The sequence below is a fragment of the Odocoileus virginianus genome, chromosome 19 (assembly GCF_023699985.2).
Source record: "Odocoileus virginianus isolate 20LAN1187 ecotype Illinois chromosome 19, Ovbor_1.2, whole genome shotgun sequence".
Classification (NCBI taxonomy): Eukaryota; Metazoa; Chordata; class Mammalia; order Artiodactyla; family Cervidae; genus Odocoileus; species Odocoileus virginianus.
Window position 1 is genome coordinate 2,657,544 of NC_069692.1, and position 25,625 is coordinate 2,683,168.

The following is a 25,625-nucleotide window of genomic DNA, read 5'->3' on the forward strand; positions in this document are numbered from 1 at the left end:
GAGGGTTCTCAACTCCACGTCAGGCTTCGAAGCCTAGGGATCTGAAAAGGGACTGGGAATCCCCAGGGAATATGACCTTGAAGGCCAGTGGGATTTGACTATAGGATTCCATAGGACTGGTGTAAACAGTCTTGGAGGGCACAAACAAAACCTTGCCCACACCAAGATCCAGAACAAAAGAGCAGTGACCCCACAGAAGACTGAACCAAAACTCCCCTGTAGTGCTGAAGGGTCTCCTGTGGAGGCATGGGTTGGCAGAGTTGGAGACTCTTTGTGACCCCATGGGCTGTAGCCCACCAGGTTCCTCTGTCCGTGGGATTCTCCAGGCAAGAATACTGGAGTACGGTGCCATTCTCTTCTCCAGGGGACGTTCCTGACCCAGGGATCAAACCCATGACTCTTCCATCTCCTGCATTGGCAGGTGGGTTTTTACGACTAGTGCTACTTTTGTTGGATCATACATATATAATTACCTTAATCAATAATTACCTTAAATGGATTAAATGCACCAATCAAAAGACATAGACTGGCTACGTGGATGAAAATAAGTACATGTATGCACTTCCACTTACCACATCACTCTGCTGGAACCCCCAAATTGCATGTCATTATTTTATAATGTTAGGTTAATCATGTTCCCATTATGACTTGCAATTGTACTTATCTTTTATTTTTTGTCTGGCTATTGATTGTGAAAACTGATAAACATCTTTTACTACTGTGATTATGTAACTCTTACTTAATACCACTGTATCATGATTGATCAACAGAAAAATAACAGAATTCTAAATAACCAAAACTACTGTTTAATACAAAAGCCTGTGACTCCTTTTTAAAATCCAGATGCATATTAGAATTATCTTTGATTTTTTAAAAAAATACAAATGCCTGTTTTGTTTTTTTTTTTCTCCAAAGCTCCAGATATGTTTTTAATGAGCAGCCACGTTTGAAAACTGGACTACATTATGATCTTTGACCTAGGTGGGTTTCCCTTTTGCTATTTCATCTTCAATGCTCCCATATCATTCACTTTATATTTTCCAATTTCTCCATCTCTTCTTTGATATTCTTTCTCAAGCTTTTATCAAGTATAGTAGAAAAGCTTTTGTATATATACATATAAATAGTATGTATAATATATATATTGTAGAAAACATTAATTTTTGCCTAACTAAAAACCTTGCAATATTTTGATTCTACTTGTTTTGACTTAATATGAAAAGAATGATAGATTTATAATTAAAAAAAAAACCACATATGCAACAAGAAACAAAGGTGTACTGTATAGCACAGGTAACTACAGTATCTTGTAATAATCTATAATGGAAAATAATCTCAGAAATAATATATATGTATATGTATAACTGAATCACCTTGCTTTGCACCTGGAACATTTTAAGTCAACTGTACTTTAATAATAAAATATATATATTATGGGTAAGGGTAAATAAATAACTTACATTAAGGCGAATTTTTAAAAAAATACATGCACTCCAATGTTCACAGCAACACTATTTAGAATAGTCAAGACATGGAAGCCAGCTAAATGCCCATCAACAGATGAAAGTGTAACATACAGACAAAGGAATACTACCCCATGATAAGAAAAGAATGAAACAATGCCATCTGCAGCAACATGGATGGACCCAGAGGTTATCATACAAATGAAGTAAGTCAGACAAATTATCATATGACATCACTTAACATCAATATATGTGGAATCTAAAATATGATTCAAATGAACTCAATTAAAAAAAACAGAAACAGACTCACAGACATAGAAAACAAATTTACAATTAACAAAGGAGAAAGGGATGGGACAAAAAAATTAGGACTTACGGATTAGCAGATACAAACTACTATATATAAAACAGATAAATACCAAGATAAGGCCCTATTGTATAGCACAGAGAACTATATTTAATATCTTGTATTAATAATAATCTAGTGGGAAAGAATATGAAAAAGAACACATACTATACATATAACTGTATCATTCTGCTGTATACCAGAAACTAAAATTGTAAATCAACTATACTTTGATAAAAAAATAAAAAGATTAGAGTATTTCCTGGTGGATTTTCTAGCGCAATGTCTTTTTAATATACCACCCTATTTCCAGGTATGCAGTAAAGGTAAATATGGAAGCTATTATGAGATAAGTAAAGGCGATTGGCTCTTTAGAATAAATTTTAAAATCTATGTTTTAAAAAAGAATGTTTATAGTAGCTTTACTCATTAAAAAAAAAAAAAACAAACCTAGAAACAACTTAGGTATCCATCATAATGGAATGATAAATAAACTATTACAGCCCTACAATACTGAAAAGGAACACATTGCTAATGCACGCAACAACACTGGTGAATGTCAAAAATTCATTCTGAGTGAAAAGAAGACTTACATAAAAGTATACAAGTGTACATACTGTATTATTCCACTTATGTGAAAATGGTTACCTATGATGGGGAAGAGATGAGGAGTAACTGGTAGGAACATGAGGGAACACTGTGAAGTGATGATATCATTTACACTATGTGTTCCCAGGGCCTTGGGTTAAAAAGGTGTGTATACCTGTCAAAATGTATTCAACTGTACATTTAGGACTTGTAAATTTCATTATATCTAAATTCTATTTCAAAAGAAAACAAATATATATTGAACTCTAATCAAATATCTGCTGAAGTGTTCAGGAGTAAAACTATACTGGTGTTTGTAACTTTAAATGTACTGAAAAAAGTAGATGAAGTTATAAAAAATGATTAGATATACAAATACATAATGAAGTAGTGTTCATTACCGAATCTATGTGGTACATGTAAACTCACTTTTAAAAGTCAGTTTTTTGGTATGTTTGAAAATTGTCATAATAGAAGTTGGAGGTTGGGTAGGGCAAGGATAACCCTTTATTTTTGTTTGAAAATTTAGCTCTGATATTATTAATATGCTGGAAAATGTATACCTCAAGGATAGTTAAGATACAAACAGCTATCTTTATTATGGTTATTTATTTGCTTTTAAGTTATTTTTATCACCTTTTAAAAGAGAAAGACAAATTAGAAAAATGGTTTTCTCCATCATGTCGCTGTTACTATGACCAATTTTTATTTTAAAAAAAATTAAAGTCATAGATCATATTCTCAGTATAATCTCCAAAAACCACTTTGGGCTATGCTCAACATGTGTGATAAATGGAGAACACAATAGGCAAAGAACACAACAGGCAGACATGAATAAAAGAAGAAACCCTAAAGCCCACTTAACATATAAAATGCCTGGTCATTAATGAGGAAATGTGAAAAAACAAATACTATTTCCCAATCAGTCTGGCAAAGCTTGAAAGAATGGTAAGATCTAATATTGCTGAGGAGCATATGAGAAAAGAAACATAGATCATGCCTGCTGGGTGCTGATACCCTTTATAGAAAGCATTTTGACAGAACATATCAAGTCTTTAAAATGTACATAATCTTTTACCTTGTAATTTTATTTCTAGGGACTTGATCTAAGGAAATAACATAAAATACATAAAATGTGCTAAATTATTAATCATAATATATAATATCAAACATAAAAAACCTAATTATACTATATAAATATAGTGGGTCACTTCACATCTATTAAAAAATAACAGAGACTTAGCTATAGTCCATTTGATTCCTTTAATTGTCTTTCATTTTGGTTTTCCTCTGGCATTCCAGTATCTCTTAATGAGAGTACAGAAACCAGATAATATCATAACAAAGTCAAGATGCAAGTTATAGAACAACACACACAGTATAAATGCATCAAAAAACAGCTATATATGCATAAAAGTCTGCAAGTTATCAATATATGTTAATATACTAAAAGAAGATACCTTGACTGATTAAGATGAGGGGATATATTTCTTCTGCAAATGAGTTTAAACACTGCTAAGTCAGATGATTTAAGTTAGAATCATAATGCAATTACATGAAGAATGTAATTAAATATTTACTCAGAGACAGCATATAACATCTATTAATTATCTGATAAGAATACAAAAACAGAATGGAAAACAAAAAGGAAGCTTAAGAATCTGGGGAAAAAAAAAATGAGAGAGATCTTAATTAAGACATTATTTTTCATGCTTAGAAAAACTGCAAAAGAACACCAAACAAAAAGACTACAGGATATGTGAAATGTCCAAAAATAATATTAATACTTAGTTAATACAAGCTTTAGTTTAACTCTACAGAACTGCTTATCAGTAATTACTAGCCTAGTGCTGATAAATAACTATAATTCATATTAAGTGCCTCTTAAATGCAAAATAAAGGAGAAAAATAATAAAGGAAGTCATTGTAAGTGTTAAGAACTATAAAAAGACAGTGATACCTTTAAAGGAGAAAATTATTGCAGGTGCTATGCCATTAACTACTGATCCTGGGGTTTGAAAATAATATTTTAAAAACTCTCTCCAAGGAAATCCTAAAATAAAATGCAATCTTTATGAAACAATATACACATTATTATAGCCCTATCATTCATACTATATCCAAGTACATATGAACCTACCTAACACAAACTGAACTGACCTAACACAAAAGAGCTATCAGTTCAGTTCAGTGCAGTCGCTCAGCTGTGTCTGACTCTTTGCAACCCCAAGGACTGTAGTATGTCAGGCTTCCCTGACCATTACCAACTCCTAGAGCTTGCTCAAACTCAAGTCCATCAAGTGGGTGATGCCATCCAACCATCTCATCCTCTGTCGTCCCCTTCTCCTCCCGCCTTCAATCTTTCACAGAATCAGGGTTTTTTCTAATGAGTCAGTTCTTAGCATCAGATGGTCAAAGTATTGGAGCTTTAGCTTCAGCATCAGTCCTTCCAATGAATATTCAGGACTGATTTACTTTAGGATGGACTGGTTGGCTCTCCTTGCAGTCCAAGGCAAGAGTCTTCTCTAACACCACAGTTCAAAAGCATCAATTCTTCAGTGCTCAGCTTTCTTTACAGTGAAAAGACCATAGCTTTGACTACATGGACCTTTTTGGCAAAGTGATTGATGTCTCTGCTTTTTAATATACTGTCTAGGTTGATTACAGCTTTTCTTCCAAGGAGCAAGACTTTTAATTTCATGGCTGCAGCCACCATCTGCAGTGATTTTGATCCCAAGAAGATAAAATCTGTCACTGTTTCCATTGTTTCCCCATCTATTTGCCATGAAGGCATGGGACTGGATGCCATAATCTTCATTTAATGAATGTTGAGTTTTAAACAAGCTTTTTCACTCTCCTCTTACACCTTCATCAAGAGGCTCTTTAGTTCCTCTTAGCTTTCTACCATAGGGGTGGTGTCATCTGCATATCTGAGGTTATTGATATTTCTCCCAGCAATCTTGATTCCAGCTTGTGCTTCATCCAGCTCAGAATTTTGCATGATGTATTCTGCATATAAGTTAAATGAGCAAGGTGATGGTATACAGCCTTGATGTGCTCCTTTCCCCATCTGGAACCAGTTCATGGTTCCATGTCTAGATCTAACTGTTGCTTCTTGACCTGCATACAGGTTTCTTGGGAGGTAGGTAAGGTGGTCTGGTATTCCCATCTCAAAGAATTTTCCACAGTTTGTCATGATCCACACAGTCAAAGCTTTAGTCAATGAAGCAGATTTTTTTTTGGAACTCTCTTGCTTTTTTGATGATCCAACAGATGTTCGCAATTTGATCTCTGGCTCCTCTGCCTTTTCTAAATCCAGCTTGAACATCTGCAAGTTCTTGGTTCATGTACTGTTGAAGGTTCACTTTGAGAATTTTGAGCATTACTTTGCTAGCATGTGAGATGAGTGCAACTGTGTGGTAGTTTGAACATTATTTTGGCATTGCCTTTCTTTGGGATTGGAATGAAAACTTGCCTTTTCCAGTCCTGTGGCCACTGCTGAGTGTTTCAAATTTGCTGACGTATTGAGTGCAGCACTTTCACAGCACTGTCTCTAAGGATTTGAAATAGCTCAACTGTAATTCCATCATCTCCACTAGCTTTGTTCGTAGTGATGCTTCCTAAGGCCCACTTGACTTCACATTCCAGAATGTCTGGCTCTAGGTGAGTGATCACACCATCGTGATTATCTGGGTTGTGAAGACCTTTTTTGTATAGGTCCTCTGTGTATTCTTGCCACCTCTCAATATCTTCTGCTTCTATTAGGTCCATATCATGTCTCTTATTGTGCCCATCCTTGCATGAAATGCTCCCTTGATAGCTCGCATTTTCTTGAAGAGATCTCTAGTCTTTCCCATTCTACTGTTTTCTATTTCTTCTTTGCCTTGATCATTGAGGAAGGTTTACCTCTCCTTGCTATTCTTTGGAACTCTGCATTCAAATGGATGTATCTTTCCTATTCTCCTTTGCCTTTTGCTTCTCTTCTTTTCTCAGCTATTTGTATTGCTTCCTCAGACAACCATTTTGCCTTTTTAAATTTCTTTTTCTTGGGGATGTTTTTGATCACAGCCTCCTGTACAATGTTATGAACCTCCATCCATAGTTCTTCAGGCACTCTGTCTCTCAGATCTAATCCCTGAATCTCCTTGACACTTCCACTGTATAAATCATAAGGAATTAGATTTAGGTCATACCTGAATGGCCTAGCGGCTTCCCCTACTTTCTTTAAGTCTGAATTTGGCAATAAGGAATTCATGATGTGAACCAGTCAGCTCCCAGTCTTGTTTTTGCTGACTGTATAGAGCTTCTCCATCTTCAGTAGGAGAGAACATAATCAGTCTGATTTCGGTGCTGACCATCTGGTGATGTCCGTGTGTACAGTTGTCTCTTGTGTTGTTGGAAGAGGGTGTTTGCTATGACCAAAGAGGGTATTTGCTTGGCAATACTGTTAGCTTTGCCCTGCTTCACTTTGTACCCCAAGGCTAAACTTGCCTGTTACTCCAGGTATCTCTTGACTTCTTTTACTTTCACATTCCAGTCCCCTATGATGAAATGGAAATCTTTTTTGGATGTTAGTTCTAGAAGGTCGTGTAGGTCTTCATAGAACTGTTTGATTTCAGTTTCCTCATCAGTAGTGGTTGGGGCATAGGCTTATATTATGTGCTATTGAATGGTGTACCTTGGAAATGAACAGAGATCATTCTCTTGTTTTTGAGATTGCATCCAAGTATTGCATTTCAGACTCTTGTTGACTATGAAGGCTATTCTATATCTTCTAAGGGATTCTTGCCCACAGTAGTAGATGTAATGGTCATCTGAATTACTTGCCCATTCCGGTCCATTTTAGTTCACTGATTCCTAAAATGTCGATGTTCACTTTTGCCATTTCCTGTTTGATCACTTCCAATTTACCCTGATTCATGAAACTAACATTCCAGGTTCCTATGCAATATTGTTCTTTACAGCATCAGACTTTACTTCCATCATCAGTCACATCCAAAACTGGGTGTTGTTTTCGCTTTGGCTCAGCCTCTTCATTCTTTCCTGAGCTATTCCTCCACTCTTCTCCAGTAGCATACTGGGCACCTATCAACCTGGGAAGTTCATCTTTCAGTGTCCTATCTGTTTGCCTTTTCATACTGTTCATGGGGTTCTCAAGGCAAGAATACTGAAGTGGTTTGCCATTCCCTTCTCCAGTGGACCACATTCTGTCACAAGTCTCCACCAAGACCTGTCTGTCTTGGGCGGCCCTATATGGGATGGCTCATAGTTTCACTGAGTTAGACAAGGCTGTGATCCATGTGATCAGTTTGGTTTGTTTTCTGTGACTGTGGTTTTCATTCTGTCTGCCCTCTAATGGATACGGATAAGAGGCTTGCGGAAGGACTCCGATGGGAGGGACTGGCTGTGGCGGAATCTGGGTCTTGTTCTGATGGTCAGGCCATGCTCAGTAAATCTTTAATCCAATTTTTTGTTTATGGGTGAGGAGGTTTCCTTCCGTATACGTTGGCCTGAGGCCAAACTATGTTCTAAAGGACTTATGCCAGCACAGTCAGTCAGTTCAGTCGCTCAGTCATGTCCGACTCTTTGCGACCCCATGAACCAGAGCACGCCAGGCCTCCCTGTCCATCACCAACTCCCAGAGTCTACCCAAACCCATGTCCATTGAGTTGATGATGCCATCCAGCCATCTCATCCTGTCGTCCCCTTCTCCTCCTGCCCCCAATCCCTCCCAGCATCAGGGTCTTTTCCAATGACTCAGCTCTTCACATCAAGTGGCCAAAATATTGGAGTTTCAGCTTCAATATCAGTCCTTCCAATGAATATTCAGGACTGATTTCCTTTAGGATGGACTGGTTGGATCTCCTTGCAGTCCAAGCGACTCTCAAGAGTCTTCTCCAACACCACAGTTCAAAAGCATCAATTCTTCAGTGCTCAGCTTTCTTCACTGTCCAACTCTCACATCCATACATGACCATGGGAAAAACCATAGCCTTGACGAGATGGACCTTTGTTGACAAAGTAATGTCTCTGCTTTTCAATATGCTGTCTAGGTTAGTCATAACTTTCCTTCCAAGGAGTAAGCGTCTTTAAATTTCACGGCTGCAATCACCACCTACAGTGATTTTGGAGCCCAGAAATATAAAGTCAGCCACTGTTTCCATTGTTTCTCCATCTATTTCCCATGAAGTGATGGGACCGGATGCCATGATCTTAGTTTTTGAATGTTAAGCTTTAAGCCAACGTTTTCACTCCTCCTCTTTCACCTTTACCTAGAGGCTCTTTAGTTCTTCTTCACTTTCCACCATAAGGGTGGTGTCATCTCCGTATCTGAGGTTATTGATATTTCTCCCAGCAATCTTGATTCCAGTTTGTGCTTCCTCCAGCCCAGCATTTCTCATGATGTACTCTGCATATGTAAGTTACATAAGCAGGGTGACAATATACAGCCTTGACATACTCTTTTTCCTATTTGGAACCAGTCTGTTGTTCCATGTCCAGTTCTAACTGTTGCTTCCTGACCTGCATACAGGTTTCTCAAGAGGCAGGTCAGGTGGTCTGGTACTCCCATCTCTTTCAGAATTTTACATAGTTTATTGTGATCCACACAGTCAAAAGCTTTGGCATAGTCAATAAAGCAGAAATAGATGTTTTTCTGGAACTCTCTTGCTTTTTCAGTGATCCAGCGGATGTTGGCAATTTTATCTGGTTCCTCTGCCTTTTCTAAAACTAGCTTGAACATGTGGAAGTTCACGGTTCACGTATGCCAGCACACCAGGACTTATGTAGCCCCCAGGACTGTTGTATTCAGTGCCCCTGACCCTGCGGCAGGCCTCTGTCGACCCAGACCTCAGCCAGAGACTCCTGGACACTCACAGACAAGTCTAGCTCAGTCTCTTTAGGGGTCACTACCGTAAAGAGTCTGCCTGTAATGCACAAGTCCAGGGTTTGATCCCTGGGTCAGGAAGATCCTTTGGAGAAGGGAATAGCTACCCACTCCATTATTCTTGCCTGGAGAATTCCATTAACAGAGGAGCCTGGAGGTCTACAGTCCATGGGGTTGCAAAAAGTTGGACATGACTGAGCAACTGCAACTAACACTGTCAGTTTTTTACCAGCTAAATATACCAATATCCCTTTCCCAAAGTGTACATGTTTCAATGTGGACAGGTAATATTTATACATACATACATACATATATATATATATATATATATATATATATATATATTTACACACTTTATTATGAGTCCACAGGCATAAACTGAATAATAAAGAAGAAAGTATAGCTCTTCCCTATTAAAAAAATTTCAATTAACACATGTAAAAGAAATAAAATAGAACACTACCATTAATAAACACTGAGTAATAATTGTTGCCAGCAAGAGCCACCAAAAGATGCTAGTATCAGTGGACACAATTTTGAGGAAAAAGAGGGTATCTGCATAGTGTCAAGAGTCCCAAGTTATTAATAAGGAGGGGAAAATAGCTGTATGGTAGAATAACCCACCAGAAACTACCTAACCAGGAGATCATGTTTAACAGTAGTTAAGACAAACCAACATCATACAACCCTTGATATAACGTGTAGAAGAAGACACAACCTAACTTTCATGAAAGTCTTGGCAAAAATGAATAGCCTCAATCTAATCATACAATGCAAAGAGGCGGCTCATTGGAAAAGACCCTAATGCTGGCAAAGACGGAATGCAGAAACAGAAGGGGCCATTAAAGGATGAGATGGTTGAATGGCATCACCAACTCAAGGGATATGAGTTTGAGCAAACTCCAGGAGATGGTGAAGGACAGGGAAGCCTGGAACACTGCAGTCCATGCAGTTGTAGAGTCAGACATGACTGAGCAACTTAACAACAAATCATAAAATAACATCATTCAAACTTTCAAACAGAAAGACATTCTACTAGTATTCTTCAAATTAATCAAAGAAACTTAGGAGATGTAACAATTGTAAGATCTCAAGCTGGATCTTGGAACAGAAAAAAGTTATCAGTGAAAAATTGGTGAAATGAGACCAATGTCTGTTTGCTTAGTTTTCTTTTCTTTTTTTTTTTTGCTTGCTTAGTTTAAAATGTTATACCAGTGCCAATCTCTTTGTTTGCAAATGTACTATGACTGTAACATGCATTTAGGGCAGCTCAATAAAGGGTAAATGAGTTCTATTTTTATAACTTTTCAGTACTCACTTAAAATGATTTCAAAATAGAAAGGTTTTTTAAAAAGGTTATTCTTATCTATTTAATGAATGTCACTGAATAAACAAAAAAGTTTTTTAAAATTTCTTTTATTTTTGGCCACACTGGGTCTTCATTGCTGCACAGGCTTTCTCGAGTTTCGCGAGTAGGAGGTGGCGGGGGCAGGGGCGGGCGGGGGGGCTGCTCTCCAGCTGTGGTGACTGGACTTAGCATCATGCTGGCTTCTCTTATTGCAAAGCACGGCCTCTATCTACACAGCTGGGCTCAGGAGCTGTAGCTCACAGGCTTAGTTGCCCCGTGGCACATGGAATCCTTCCAAACCAGGGACCTAACCAGTGTCCCCTGCACTGACAGGCGAATTCTTAACCACTGGACCACCAGGGAAGTGTTTGAATAAACAAAAAATTTTTGTAAAATGTCTGGGGCTCACTGATATCTAAAACCATATAATAGGCCAAATCACTTAACTTACTGAAATGCATCTGGGTAAAGGGAATGATAACCGTACCTATTGTGTAGTTCTTCCCTGAGGATCAGAAATAAGTTTCTTTTTGATCTAGGGAGAAAATAGTAAAGCACAGTGGTTAAGAGAACGTGTGGTCTTTATCATCATATAGACCTGGATTCCAGTACTAGTCTGTCCTTGAGCAAGTTATATAACCCCTGCGAACCTCAATTTCCTCCTCTGTACAAAATGGAAGTAAAGTTGGACTTAGCTTATTGAGATCCTGGGTAGGGAGCTAGGATAAAAGCAAATAATCAATGTCAATCATCTGACTCAGCTCAAGTGCAGGGTAAGAGTTCAGTAAAGGTTTAAGGTATGAATGTTCAAGAGGCTAGTCATTACTACCACATATAATAAACCTAGTAAGCATAACTATGCATTACAAAGTATACTAATTCACATTCACAACTGCAACATTATTGAGAAAGAAGCTATGTTTCGAATATTCTCTTTATAAAATATGTTCTATATATACACAGAAGATTTTCATCCAAGGTATAGAAAAATACAGGTGCTTAAAAAAAAAAAAAAGAAACTGTTGACAACCAGGAAAACTCAGCTGCTTAAATTCATTCGATTTTGGATAGTAAGAGCCACTACTGCTATTTAAAACAAGGCCTATGGGATTAAGAGATACAAACTACTATACATAAAATAGATAAGCAACAAAAATATAATCCATAGAACGGGAATTACAGCCATTATCTTGTAACAACTTAATGGAGAATAACCTGTAAAAATACCAAATCACAATGCTGTACACCTAAAACTAATATAATACTGTAAATCAACTTATACCTCAATTTTTTTTTAAAAAGCCAAAAAATAAAACAAGCAAAGGCCTGGGGAAAATAAGATGGACACACAGATTGAAAATCTCTATTCTAAATAATGAACATCAATTTGATGGTAGAAACAGCTTTCATAAATGTTAATTTCTTATATTAGTAATTTTTTAAAAATTATTTTGATGTAAATTAAATTTCTACTTACAGTAATATTCCAACATCTACTATTAACACAGTTTTATCAGGTATGGTCTCTTTTTAATTCAGTGATTTTCTTGACTAGAATAATTTTGATCCTAAAATTTAGAATATATTAGGCAACCACTGAATTAACACTGTTGCACTATGTTAAGATTATAACACAGTGCAACAAAACATAATTCTGAAGCTATAACCCACCCAGAGTTAATAAACAGATCATGAATTTAACAACAATGCCAATATAATCAAAAAGATTTCCAACTATCATCACCTGAATGTATACTCTCTCAATCATTCTCCAATGATTTCAGATGAGAAATAAATTCTCAACTCAGTTATTAAAAACGAGTCTATGTATCTCTAGTATAACTGAGAATATTCTAAAGCCAGTGCTACATCCCTAATCTACCTTTCAGACAACAACTCAAAACCCTTCACAGGTGTTAACAAATAAAACTGCACACTTACCAACACCTTGGGGCCGACTTAACCTTACAGGGTTACTTTCAAATTTTTGGACATGAGGTGGGTATTCTTTCCTAAAAAGGAAATTCATATAGTTTTATTCTAAAAGAAAAAAAAATTTTTTTAATGAAAAAGTAGAGGGAATACTTACAATATGTTTATCAAAAGCAAATCATAGCTTCTTTGTTACATAAAAAGTGGTACTATAAAATAACACTATATTATGGAAACATACTAAACCTTAATGCACTACAAGATCCCTAAGGGCAGTGATTATATTTTATTTAAACTGTTAATCTATGCCAGCCAACAGTGGGCAGTCTTTCAAATAAACATTCAATAAATGAGTCTAAATATTTATCCTTTCAAAGTAGTCACTTTGGGAAGAGATATATATATATCCCCCCAATGCACAAAATTTTAGAATTTTTCATTTGGAACGACTTTCATAATCCATTTATAAAAACTTAAAAAAAAAGAAAGGCTTGTAATATTTCATTGTCACATGCAGTTTTGAAATAAAACAAATTACTCAGCTTAGAATAAATATCTGCTCAATTTTGCTGTAAATGTTTCTAGCTGCTTAAAAATCAATGAATAAGGGAAATAATGAGTGAATAAGATCTTGTTCTTCAGGGTAATTACAAAAGCAGTTAAAAAAAAAAAAGCATCTATATACAAAACCAGAAATCATGAAACAAGTATTCATACTTGTGTAGCACTTGTGTATGAATACATACTTGCGTATGAATACTTGTGTATACAATGGGGCTATAATTATATTAATACTTTAAAAGTATATTACATTGTCAGACTTCATACACAACCAATTTTCAGAATTCTGAACAGGAATCCTTAGTTAACAAGGATCCTAAAATGTCAGAGAAGTCCAAATATACACCAGTTTGGGAGAAAAGCAAAAAACCTATAGCTAAATTGTGGGATAAAGCCATTAAAGAAGGAGATTTGCAACAGACGAGGGAGCTACAAATAGCTACTTCCCCATTCAAATGAAAGGCTCCAAAAATATTTTCATATTATTTAACAGGGGAATTAAAAGAGGTTATTCTGTTCTTTATAAATCCGTTCTCACAAGTGATCAAACCTATCACAAAGCAATACAATTAATTAAGCAAAAACTAAACAAAAATCCTAAAGGAGTTTTCCTTCTAAGGATTTCATATTTTTATATTGCAAAAGTCAAAGCACCTGAACTGAAAGCAAACTACGAAAATGACAAGAACATAATATGAGCAGTGACAGGAGTGCACTTTTGATAGCGGTTAGCAAACAGTGAGCATAATGTGCCAGGTACTGTTCTAAGTGCTTTGCATCTATTAATCACTTTGGCCTTCATAGTAACTTTATAAAGTATATGCTATTATTAGCACTTTAAAGATGAGGAAACTGAGGCACAATGAGGTTAATTAACTTGCCCATGGTCACAGAACTACTAAATAGCAACACGAGAATCTGAATCCTGGCAAACTGCATCAGTATTGGTAAATAATGGTATTTTCATTATTATTGTTGAACAGTATGTGGTCCAACTGGGTCATTTCCACACTGTCAAAATTTTGTGAGGATACAAATTGTGAAGATGAGACTTTGCCTCAGAGATAGCAGTACCAGTGCTATGAAAAGTAAAGTTTTCAGCTCCTAGGTACACTAAGCTTTAAATAAAGTACATGTTTTTATATTCTACACATGTTCACACTAAAAATGATATAGTCTTATCCATATACAATTTTCAACCTGTTATAACTCAACACTGGAAAAATAAAAATACCAACTATAAAATACAACCGAGGCAATAAATTTGAAGCAAAATATGATACAACTACAGTAAACTCCAAAACTTCTATGTATTAGAACAGTGGACAACAGAAACAGTAGATATTCTTAAATACTAAGGATTATCAACAAGCAAAATGATTTGACAGAGTGGCCACAAAATCTGGAGATACAGATAATTTGGATTTTTGTCTATTTAAACCTGCTTTACTTATTCTGGGGTATGCTATAAACACAAGTTCATTCAGTAATAACTGGCATACATCATCTAAGACAACATATCACAGATATACAAAGATTACTAATTCACTCAGCTCTCTGCTATTTGACAGAGTGCACGGAACCATTCATTGCTGATGAGGAACAAACACCACAATGAATTTATGTGTCATACAATGTCCATGACCATCATGTATTGTCATGTTAAAAATTATGTACATGTGTCAACATTTCCAAACCTTAAGGTCACTCTGTATCTATATTTACTATATTTATCCCTGTAAAGAGCAAATTTTGTTTTAAAAAATGTATTATAATAAGCAAATTACTGAAGCAAAAAGCATACCTTAATTTTAATACAAGAATACAAGAATTTAAGAATAAAAGTATTTGCTTAATAAGAGAATTAAAAGAAGTTTATAATCTTGTGTTAACTTTTGTTAGGTAATCAAAAATAAACTGAAGGTTCCAACACTCTACAGACATTAAAAATTTCAAACTTCAAACTAGTATGATCCTTAAGGCTAGGATTTAATTTTCCAGTGGATTTTCTTTCCTACCTTAAACCAAGCAGAAGCAGAGAAGTGTCCCTACCAAGTGGGAGCATTTTTTCTTTTTGCTTCTGAGAGCATGCTCTCAGAAGTATTGTATAGAAGTTTTAGAGAACCTCATTTCATGGATCATGGATCCAATATTTTACAAGCTGCATAAAACTAGATACCTTTTTCCCCCTACTGTGCAAGACTGTTTAAATAACATCAGAATGTTCTGTTTATTAAAGGTTAGGTAGACTTCAGCTTTGGAAGTCTTTTTTTAAAAAAAAAATAAAATTTAGAACAAATTTAGATTTACTGAACAGTTGAAAAGATAGTTCAGAATTCTCTTATAGTCCTTACCTAGTTTTTCCTAATGTTAACACCTTCATTACCCTCATATCTATGTCAAAAAACCCCAAACATCAACATTTGTACATGGCTATTAACTAAATTCCAGACTTTGTTCAATTTACCAGCTCTACCACTTTCCACTAATATCCTTTGTTCTAGAATACAATCGAGGAGTCACTGTTTTTAGTGATCCGGTCTCCCTAGTTGTGCGAGCGTGTGTGTGTGTGTAGCTCAGTCATGTTTGACTCTTTGCAACCCCATGTACTAGCCTGCCAGAATCCTCTGTCCGTGGAACTCTCCAGGCACAGATACTAGCCCGTCAGGCTCCTCTGTCCATAGAATTCTCCAGGCAAGGATACTGGAGTAGGTTGCCATTTCCTCCTCCAGGGGATCTTTCCCACTCAGGGACTGAAGCGAGGTCTTCTGTACCGTAGGCAGATTCTTGACTGTGTCAGCCACTAGGGAAGCAGCTTCTTTGTTTCTCAGACTTACTGTTTTTCATGACCCTGGCGCTTCGGAAGAGACTGGTTAGTTATTACAGAATACCCCTCAACGTGTGTCTGGTGTTTCACTCATGACAAGACCAAGCTTGTAGGTTTGGTGGATGTCTCATCACATGTATCAGGGGTTACATGGTATCAATGATTTATAACACCAGTAAGGTTAACCGTGATCATCTGGCTAAGGTAATGTCTGCCAGGTTTCTCTACTCCAGAGTTACTTATTTTCCCTTTTCAATGTTCTATTTGGAAGCAAATTCAATTAGTCCAGCCCACAAGAGAGGCAAGGGTACTTAAACTGAGACTCCCTCGTGTCTCAGTGGTAAAGAATCCACAATGCAGGAGACGCAGGTTTGATCCCTGGGTCAGACCCCCCTGAGGAAGGAATTAGCAACCCACTCCAGTATTCTTACGTGGAAAATCTGGTAGACAGAGAAGTCTGGTGGGCTATAGTCCATGGGGTTTCAAAAGAGTTGGACACAACTTAGCAACTAAACAACTCTACTTCTTCCTGAAGAGGGGAGTGTCTACATACATATTATTTATTTGGAATTCTTCTGTAGCAAACAGCTTTCAATTTCACCCAATTCATTTTATGCAGCTTACAAAAATTTTAGGTTAGTTCAGTAAGTAAATCACTTATTCAATCATTTATACCAGTATCACCAATGGGTATTTATATTTTAGGTTATAATCCAATTGTTTTGGTTCTGGCCCTTGTGAGTTCTTTCAGTTGGCTCTTGTGTTCCTTTCCTGTGACCTCACCTTTTTAATTCTGATAAAATATACATAAAATTTACAGAAATATGGAATGCTTCACCAATCTGCATGTTATCCTTGTACAAGGGCCATGAAAATCTCTGTACTGTTCCAATTTTAGTGTATGTGCTGTTGAAGTAAGCACCTTTTGGTTTTTTGAATTGGATTCTGATACTACAAGATACTCTAAGATTATTTTGTGTTTTCCCTAACCTATCCCTAGAATCAGCCATTTCTCCATGTTCCTTTTATTAGAATATTAGCAACTAGAATCTGAGTGCTGGTTTATTTTTAGTTGGTTTTAATAAACTCACTTTATAAGCTGTTCCACTGCTGTAACTGATTGCAAAGGATGTAAACTTCTGTAACAAATTAAATGTCTATTTTCCATTAAAATCCATTATTCCAAACTTATGTTTAAACTTCAAATTTTTGAAGATTTATTAAAATTTCCCAAAGTTGTACTCTAACCAAAAACTTTTTTGCATTTTAAATATTTTAGGGGAGCTTTATTCATTTCTCAGAGTATGTCCATTATGAAATGCACTCCTTTATCCTATTTAGTGCTTCTAATCCTTAATTTGGTCTCATTTGTTGCTAAAATTCTATTCAAGCTTTCCTTTTGTTTGCATCTTTTTAAACTTATTTTTAATTGGAGGATAATTACTTTATAATAATCTGTTGGTTTCTGCCATATTGTTTGCATCTCTTTTGACTCTAGGAGTCAAGAGACCCTTTACTTCCAAACCATTATTTTAGAAGGAGCTGATTCTTATAAATAGTATGATATAGCTGAGTTTAATACAACAGATTTGTCTTTTAATAAATATATTCAACCTGATCACAATTATTAAGTTGCAGCTGATAAACTTCATGTTTTCCTTTCAGCTTACCTTATGAGTTAGTTGTTCTTTGTATTTGTTTCATTCTTTCCTCTTTTCTCCTATTTTTACTGACTTACACAATCACTTATCTTTCTTTTTGAATTTATTTATTTGGCTGCGATGTGTCTTAGCTGAGGCATGTGGGATCTAGTTCCCTGACCAGGGATCGAACCCAGGCTCCATGCACTGGGATTGTGGAGTCTTGGGTCACTGGCTCACCAGGGAAGTCCCCACAATAACTTTTCACTTACTTTTTTTTCTCCTCTGGTTAATTTAACAAATACAATAGTTACCTTCCCTGTCTCAACTCTTATTTCAATTGCATACTATGTTAACATGTTATCAAGATTCCAACTATTTCCTCAAGCAAGATATTCTACACATCCCAAAGACATAAAGATCTTTAAAATCCTTTCACTTCCCCATCCTATCCCATTCAATCCCTCTCCCAAAAAAAGCCATAAGATTCCTTTTACCTATGTCCTTCTACCTAATTCCTAGACTTTGCTGACCTCTTAATAGTTTTGAACAAAGATTATTACTGATATTCTATTTGGTAAGTGAAACAAGCTTAGTCTCAATTAAACACCACATAAATCATACATAAAAGACTATTTTTAAAAAAATCTCAGATATTTATCAGGTAGTAAGTAACATTTCTCTACCTAAAATGCACTGAAAGTTTTCAGTGAGTGCACCAATGTAAAACTCAAACTCTTGAGATCATCTTACAAAGCTTTTTATGATCTAGGGGTTCTAGCTGACCTTACTAAACCAAACCTCGTAACATTTTCCCCTTTGCTCCCCAAGTTCCAGCCACAGTGGTCCTTTTTTCTGTTCTCTGAATATACCATGCCAGCCAACATACCATGTTGCAGGCCAACAAACTCATGCCAGCATTAATATCTTCACACCACCTCTTTCCTATCTGAAGAAGCCATCTCTATGATCACTGTATCTGAGTCTACATTCAGTTCTTGGTTAAATGTCAGCTTTGTAGCTTAGTTTCTCTGAACATCTAAAGAAAACATATTGTCACATTATATCACCTCATCCAATTGTATTTTTTTTCAATTGTACTTTTAAATACAGAACTTATTATTAGGTGCTTTATGTATTCATTATCAGTTTTTGCCCATCAAAATGTAAACTACAGGAGAACAGAGGTTATTGCCTATTTTGTTATCACTGTATTCTTAAGCCTAGAACATAACAGCCACTTGATAAATAGTTGGAAGGAATAAATGTATGTAACTAAAAGGCAGTATGTAATTGGAAGTGTATTTATCAGGTCAAACAATTATCTAAATATTGCAGTACAAGGACGACAATGTCAAAACTGAACCACTGGCTACCATGCAGCCACCACAAAGGAATTCAAAATATTAGCCTATGTGAAAATAATATAATTCAGGCATGGTAAACTAAACTTTTATTGATTAGACAGGCTAGCTGGAAGTTGAACACACCTGGATTCTCTGGTGTTTACTGTCCTACTTCCTTTTTAGACCTTTTCTAATGTTTCCATATTCAACCACTGTTTTCCTCACAGTAAGCTTTATTATGTGGCAAGGCATATCATTCTTCTCTTCCCTCACTTACTCTTTTTACAAAATTAAGACTTGCTCTTCTCCAATATTTTCTCTTCGAAATAAACTTGAGTCGATTGGTCAAATTTCCTAAAGTAACAAAGTCAACAGGATTTCTGACTAAAATTCCACTAAATTTATCTTAAGGAGCAACGCTATCAAATAATCAACCAGGAACCAAATATACGCCTCAAATCAGGTTCTTTAGGTATATTTACAAGGGAGCTATACATCATTAATTTTATTATTGCATATTTTTGATCTTTTCAATATATACTTCAATTGATTAGAGTGAATTAAAAAAACTTTATTATTATTAGTCTTACAATCTAGTATCTTGCTATACTCTTATTTCTCAGATATCAAGATAGTATTTTATAAGGCTAATATAAATTGGTAACACCTGTCTGCAAAACAATTTGGCAGTACCTATCAAGAGCATTAAAAATATTTGTAAAGACTCCTTCCCAGAGATTTATCTTAAGAGACGTATTTAGAAATTTATATACAAAGTTGTTCATCAATGTGTCATACACAACAGTGAAACACACCCAGACATGGGCTAATGGGTGAATAAATTATGTATACCTGCAGGACAAGCTAGTATGTGATCATTAAAAATCATTTTTAGAAGCCAAATTCACAATATGCAGCAGTACTTTTATTATGACCCCCTGTTAGATATACTTAAAGGACACAGGAAAAAATATTGTAAAAGAAACGTATAAAGATGCTAGTGGTGTATTTTCTATTTTAAAAACTTCTTAAAAATTATCAAATATTTCATTGTAACAGTTGTCTTTTCAAACATACCCCATATTTAAGTAAACATGTCTAGTGTTTCATATTCTTTTACTACATTCTTTTCACCTTTGTACCTGTTATTTCAAAATTCTGTATAATATGAACATACTATTTATAATAAAATATTTTTTAAAACTTTTGAAATTACTACGTACTCATTTCATAATGGGTCAATAGTCTATTTATGGGGAGGGGTTTCTAATAACAGATTAAGTATTCCAGGTTGCTGGTGCCAGTACATACTCTGTATTCACAACCCACTGTCAAGAGTCAGAAAAGAAGTCACTTAAGTCACCAATGTCACTCACAAAGAAAAATGGCAGCAATTTTTTAAAGTTTGAAAGCTCTGGACCTTAAAATCATTGTTTATTATTTATTCCAGCTTGGTTTTAAACCTAAAATATACCTCATTGTGCCCAGCATATAGTTTAACCTTTCACAACTCCCTATCTTTCATTTATTAGATAAGCTATCCTCTTGTAAAGCAATCATTTAGGTCAGAGATTTGTAGTCCTTCGTATGTTAAGGGATAAAGATAAAAGATTTTCTATCACTCTTCAAAGGTCAGAAAAAAAGATGTGACTTTGCTTATAAAAAGGGAGGGAAAAGGCTTATGTGAAAAAAAAGTTCCAGAGTAAAATCTACTGACAGAAAATTTCTCAGCTTAAGTTTGACAAAGATAAAATAATTTTAGGTGAGAATCCAAAGGATTAATGGACTAAATTGAACCTAACAGTAACAAAGGTGCTAAATAAAGCACTCCAGTGTATTTATGTATTTTATAAATACCTGCTGCTTTATGCTAGTCCATGACAGTAATGTTGGTACAAAAGACAAAGAATTTCAGTATCTATTACAGATATTTCAAGCTTTACAGAATATACGTCACTTTCAAATAATTATCTCATTTGTTCTTCACAAATCTCCTTCAAAACTGGGCAAATATCATTATTCCCATTTTAGAGTAAGTTATATACCTACTGGTAACGCTGGTTACTTAATTCTATACCTTTTGATTCCTATTCCAGTATTATTCCAACAAGAATATAAGCTCCAAGAGGGTAGGGATTTCTGTCTGCTCCTAGAAGAGTGCCTTGGCACACAGAGTCACTAAAATATTTGCCGAATTTATCAGTGAATAAATTTCCACAACAGAAATATGCCTAAGAAGCCAAATCAGTGGGGAAAAAAATCAGTTTAACCCTCCAAGGCTATTGGGAGAAAGAGAATAATCTAAGCTCTATACTATTCTGATAATATAATACCTGCATTTTACCTACTATAACACACATGAAGCAATGTCTATTTCTATAAAACAACAGTCTGGTTCACGTGTGACTGTATAGTTATCTAATGTATATTCTTCAGCAATTTTATTAAAAACATCTTATTAATGGTTTTCCCTCCAAAATGAGTCACTTGTGAGTTAAAAATTTTAAAGACATAAAATCTATATCTCACAAGAAATAATAATTTACTCAAAGAGAAATCAAAAAATAAATTTTCTTTTCCAGGAGATAGGTAATAAACTATATGCACAACCCTTCATTTAAAACATATAAGAACTGTGAGGTATTTCAGAATTATAAAATAATATGCCTAAATCTTTTGTTGACAGAATCAACTTTATAGTTCAGAAACTTGGTGTTCATGAAGTAAGATGGAATATATAGCATTCTACAAAATACTCTAAGTTGTCCTCTTTGCTTCCTCTACACCTTTAAACAAAATTATACAGTCAAAGTCACACAATTAAATCAAATTATAGAATGTCCTTCTTTTGACATCACCAATGACACAAAAGTATTGGCTTAATACAAGGGCTGTTTACCTGTTTTGGGAGGGGAGAATTCATAAAAGGTTCCTGAGATTTAGGGAAGCAAGAAAAAAAGATACATGCACAAAAATTTCCACATATACACATGGAGGAGAACGCTATCTTAAGGGCATTTGCTTCAAAACAACTACAATCATTTCACTATTCAAAGAAATGTGTTCTTAAAAACTTGTTTCTATGTTATTTACATTATTCAACATTAAGGATCATAAAATTCTGTCACAAATTTTTGGGTCAGAATTTAACTCCAAGCTTAAGGTATTCTTCTCAATTTTTCACCTCATTCTAATAAAATATTAAGCAAAAATATTATCACTAAACTACAACAAGAAATATTTATATTATGTAACTGAAAATAACGTTACTACTAAGATCCTGAAATACTTTATTTAAAGTAGTTACACATCAGTATCAATATATAATAATCATTCATGGAAAAACGTATGTTGAGAATTACGGTGAAATATTACTCACGTAAGGCAAATACCATGTTGTGCTATTAATGTTTCCTTTGATTAAAATAATTAATAGGCCTCAGTGATTTTTCAAAGCATATAAATAATATGATATTTTCTGTTGTATCCATGCTCTAATTTCATCAATATTAAGCTTACCTTTCCTTTTGGTCCAGACTGCTTAAAACATGAAAAAGAAAAAAAATGTAAGAGGCAAGACCTCATTTTTGATATATCACTGTAGTTTTAGTAAGTGCAGTCAATAAAGCAAAACTATGATTTACTTGTTTTAAACACATCACATATGTTATATATTAGTGCTTTCAATCCTGTCAGATATGAAAACTGGTTTTCAACTTTTGTCAGTACAGAAATTAATTTATATCTAAACATATTTAAAGAAGAAAAAAGGATGTATAAAGATCAAAAAATTCTTGAAAGAGCTTTATTTAACGATATAACATTTGAGGACATGTGTTATTTAGAGTGGTTGCAGCAATAGTCTCCAAGGAACAATACTATTTTCTAAAAGCTATACAATTTTTAGAGGTCCCAATCATGTTATCAGGTGTGATTACAGTAGCCCCATGATTATCTGTATGGGACGGGTTCTAGGATCCCATGCAGATACCAGAACAGTGGGTGCTCATGTCCCTTATATAAAAGGGTATGGTATTTCCTCCCATATACAGCAATCATTTCTAAATTACTTATAGTACCTAATACAATGTAAATGTTATATAAACAGTTGCAAGCACCAGCAAAATCAAGTTTTGGTTTTGGGAACTTTCTGGAATTTTTTCTTTGAATATTTTTTATCTGAGGTTGGTTGTATCTACAGATGTGCAACCTCCAGTTACAGAAGTCCGACTGTATTTGCTTCTGAGCAAAAAAAAAAGCAATAAAAATTTAAGGTTGAAACTTTTCCACAAAAGCTTTGTATTAAATACAAATATACTATATGGCTGGAGACACCAGAAAAAATCCTGGGACTAAAAATCGTGACCTTTAATCAGAAGTCCAAAGTATAAAAGGTCCACCCTTTTCCACAGTTCATGGAAAATTTAAAAAGCTATCAACATCAATTACTCAAGGGTTTTTATAAAACCCTCAATTTAGAAAAACAGTCACATTCTACAATTATTCCTATTACAAAGAAAGCTAAATATTCAGAACTGTAAGCAAAACATAGTTAACAAAAATTTCTGAATCCCCATATTAACTCCTGAATTCCTATCATGTGAAGCATACAAGCAAAATATCCATTCAGTCCTGGCAAATTAAGAAAAAAAATATATGGTAAGTTGGTTTTATATAAACAACATTGAAAGAAACACTTATCTCTTTAAAAAAATTTTAATGATAAGGAAAAGAATTATTACAAACTTACTGAATACTATATTTGAAATTTTACTTCTGTTATTTAAAAAATGTGATAACCTGTATAAGATAAATTTATATTGGACAAACGACAGAAAAATGAAGGAAAATTATCTATCATAAACCTATAAAAGTGAAACAAAATATAAATGTAAAAGCTCAATCTATCTGTCCTTATTTATTTATTTCTTGTGGTGTCATATTTTTAGAAAAAGTAAAATGAAAACCAAAACTTAGGCATCAATACCTATTCTAGTCATTTCCTACTCTACACTGTGGTGCCCAGAGTTCTCACTGAGAAGAGTTTGGAACCACAGACAGTAAAGGAAAGAGGCAGAAGACACAGTAGAAACAGAAGAAATGGGCTTGGTTCTTTCCAATAAACCAAAGGAGTCAGGAAGACAACAAACCCCAAAAATATATACATTCATGTTCACGTCTCTTACACTCGAAAAAAATGCATTTTGTATGGTATTTAACTTATAAGTTAGGGCAGTTTTCTAATACTCCTCACCTCAATATGTGTTTATTATCATGCCCGGCCCTAGAAGAGCTTATATATTGAAAGAAAGAAGGAATAAAGTTTTTAAGACAGGAAGCCATTATTGGTAATGTACGACTTTGTAAAATTGTTGACTTAATGTTCCTTTTGGACTACTTCTGCTCTTAAAATTCAAAAAGAAAACAAGCTGATTAAGTCTGGTATCTATGACTTGATTTTGGACTTCAGTTTGGTCAAAGTGATACTTTTCATTAATAATGAAATCTTGCTTATTCCAAGAGCCAATTTTCCCATTTATGAATTATATATGCTTTTGTAAACATTCATGTTCCCCTAGGGTCCTTTTACGCCTTTCTACCTAGCTTTAATTAAAAAAAAAAAAAAAAAAGGCGAATATGTATACAAAACATAAATCAATAAATAAGCTCTTTTTCCAAGTCTGGTTAAAGTTACGAGTGGAGGTGGTACAGTTATAAAGATTTTAATTTTCTGCATTTCATTTTTTTCTATACTATCTCCATCACTGCTAGTACATAAACAACCTACCTTTTAAATATTAATTCGCATTTGGAATAATAAGAAACCAGACTGCACCCATAATATCCTCCAAATAGTAGCTAATCTGATCTGATACTTTAACACTCCTTTCTTTTAGATTAAAAAGGTGTGATGTACTTATTTCAATATCTTACAAATTATTAAAAATGCAGGTCTGATTTACTTAAGAAACAGGTTACACCACTCACCCCAGGAGGCATGGATTATGTGTGTGAATTACCAACTAGTGACACTGCCTTTAGTTCCAAATGCAGAAGTGAGAAAATAAGAAAAATTAGGTGAAACCGTAAAAGCCAGTGTGCTTTTTACACATCTCGGACCTGACAATTGTGCCAACACTACACTAAAACCAAAGGTTTGCTAGTTATCATCTTGGGTGAAGGCTTTTTTCATGCCCATTGAAGATGTGGTTTCTACCCCATGGAGTGTTCTCTTCTAGCTAAAACACTCAAAAGCTTCTTTAATACTTTCTTTGTGAATTCTTCACTGCTATAAATAGTACTACACATACTTTGTATATTGGCTACACTGTACTCACCAGGTAAACATTTGTTTGTTTCTACCCTAACCAAACTTGAGCTTCAAGGAAAAAACTGTCATACTCATCTTTGGCTACTCTGTACCTAAGTACATAGGTACGTGTATGTAGCATCCTGCATGCTTAATCGTGTTCCACTCTCTGCAACCCTTTGGACTCTAGCCCGCCAGGCTCCTCTCTCCATGGGATTATCCCAGCAAGAATACTGGAAGGGGTTGCCATTTCCTCCTCCAGGGGATCTTCCCAACCCAGGGAACGAACCTGCGTCTCCTGTGTCTCCTGCACTGCAGGTGGATTCTTTACCTACTGAGCCATAGGTATGTAGCATAAAATCACTGAAAATTTTTGAA

General features: G+C 34.9%; 1 protein-coding gene and 1 non-coding gene across 8 annotated transcripts in view; both read right to left on the minus strand.

Moving 5' to 3' along the window:
- Window positions 1-25,625, minus strand: part of SENP6 (SUMO specific peptidase 6) — a 132,711-nt gene that overhangs the window by 55,774 nt on the left and 51,312 nt on the right. For 3 of the 7 annotated variants that reach the window (XM_070480785.1, XM_070480784.1, XM_020901276.2), the window contains 2 exons: window positions 22,457-22,477; window positions 12,573-12,643 (listed from right to left, as the gene is read on the minus strand). The exons of 1 other annotated variant lie outside the window; for it this stretch is intronic. In XM_070480785.1, the coding sequence (XP_070336886.1) occupies window positions 12,573-12,643; window positions 22,457-22,477 (92 nt within the window). Of the gene's footprint in view, window positions 1-11,118; window positions 11,167-12,572; window positions 12,644-22,456; window positions 22,478-25,625 lie in introns of those variants that run through there. 3 more of the 7 variants (XM_020901287.2, XM_020901292.2, XM_020901300.2) reach the window with 3 other exon arrangements.
- LOC139029749 (U6 spliceosomal RNA) lies at window positions 16,770-16,873 on the minus strand. Its single transcript, XR_011481953.1, has one exon. It is a non-coding gene; the product is annotated as a U6 spliceosomal RNA (small nuclear RNA).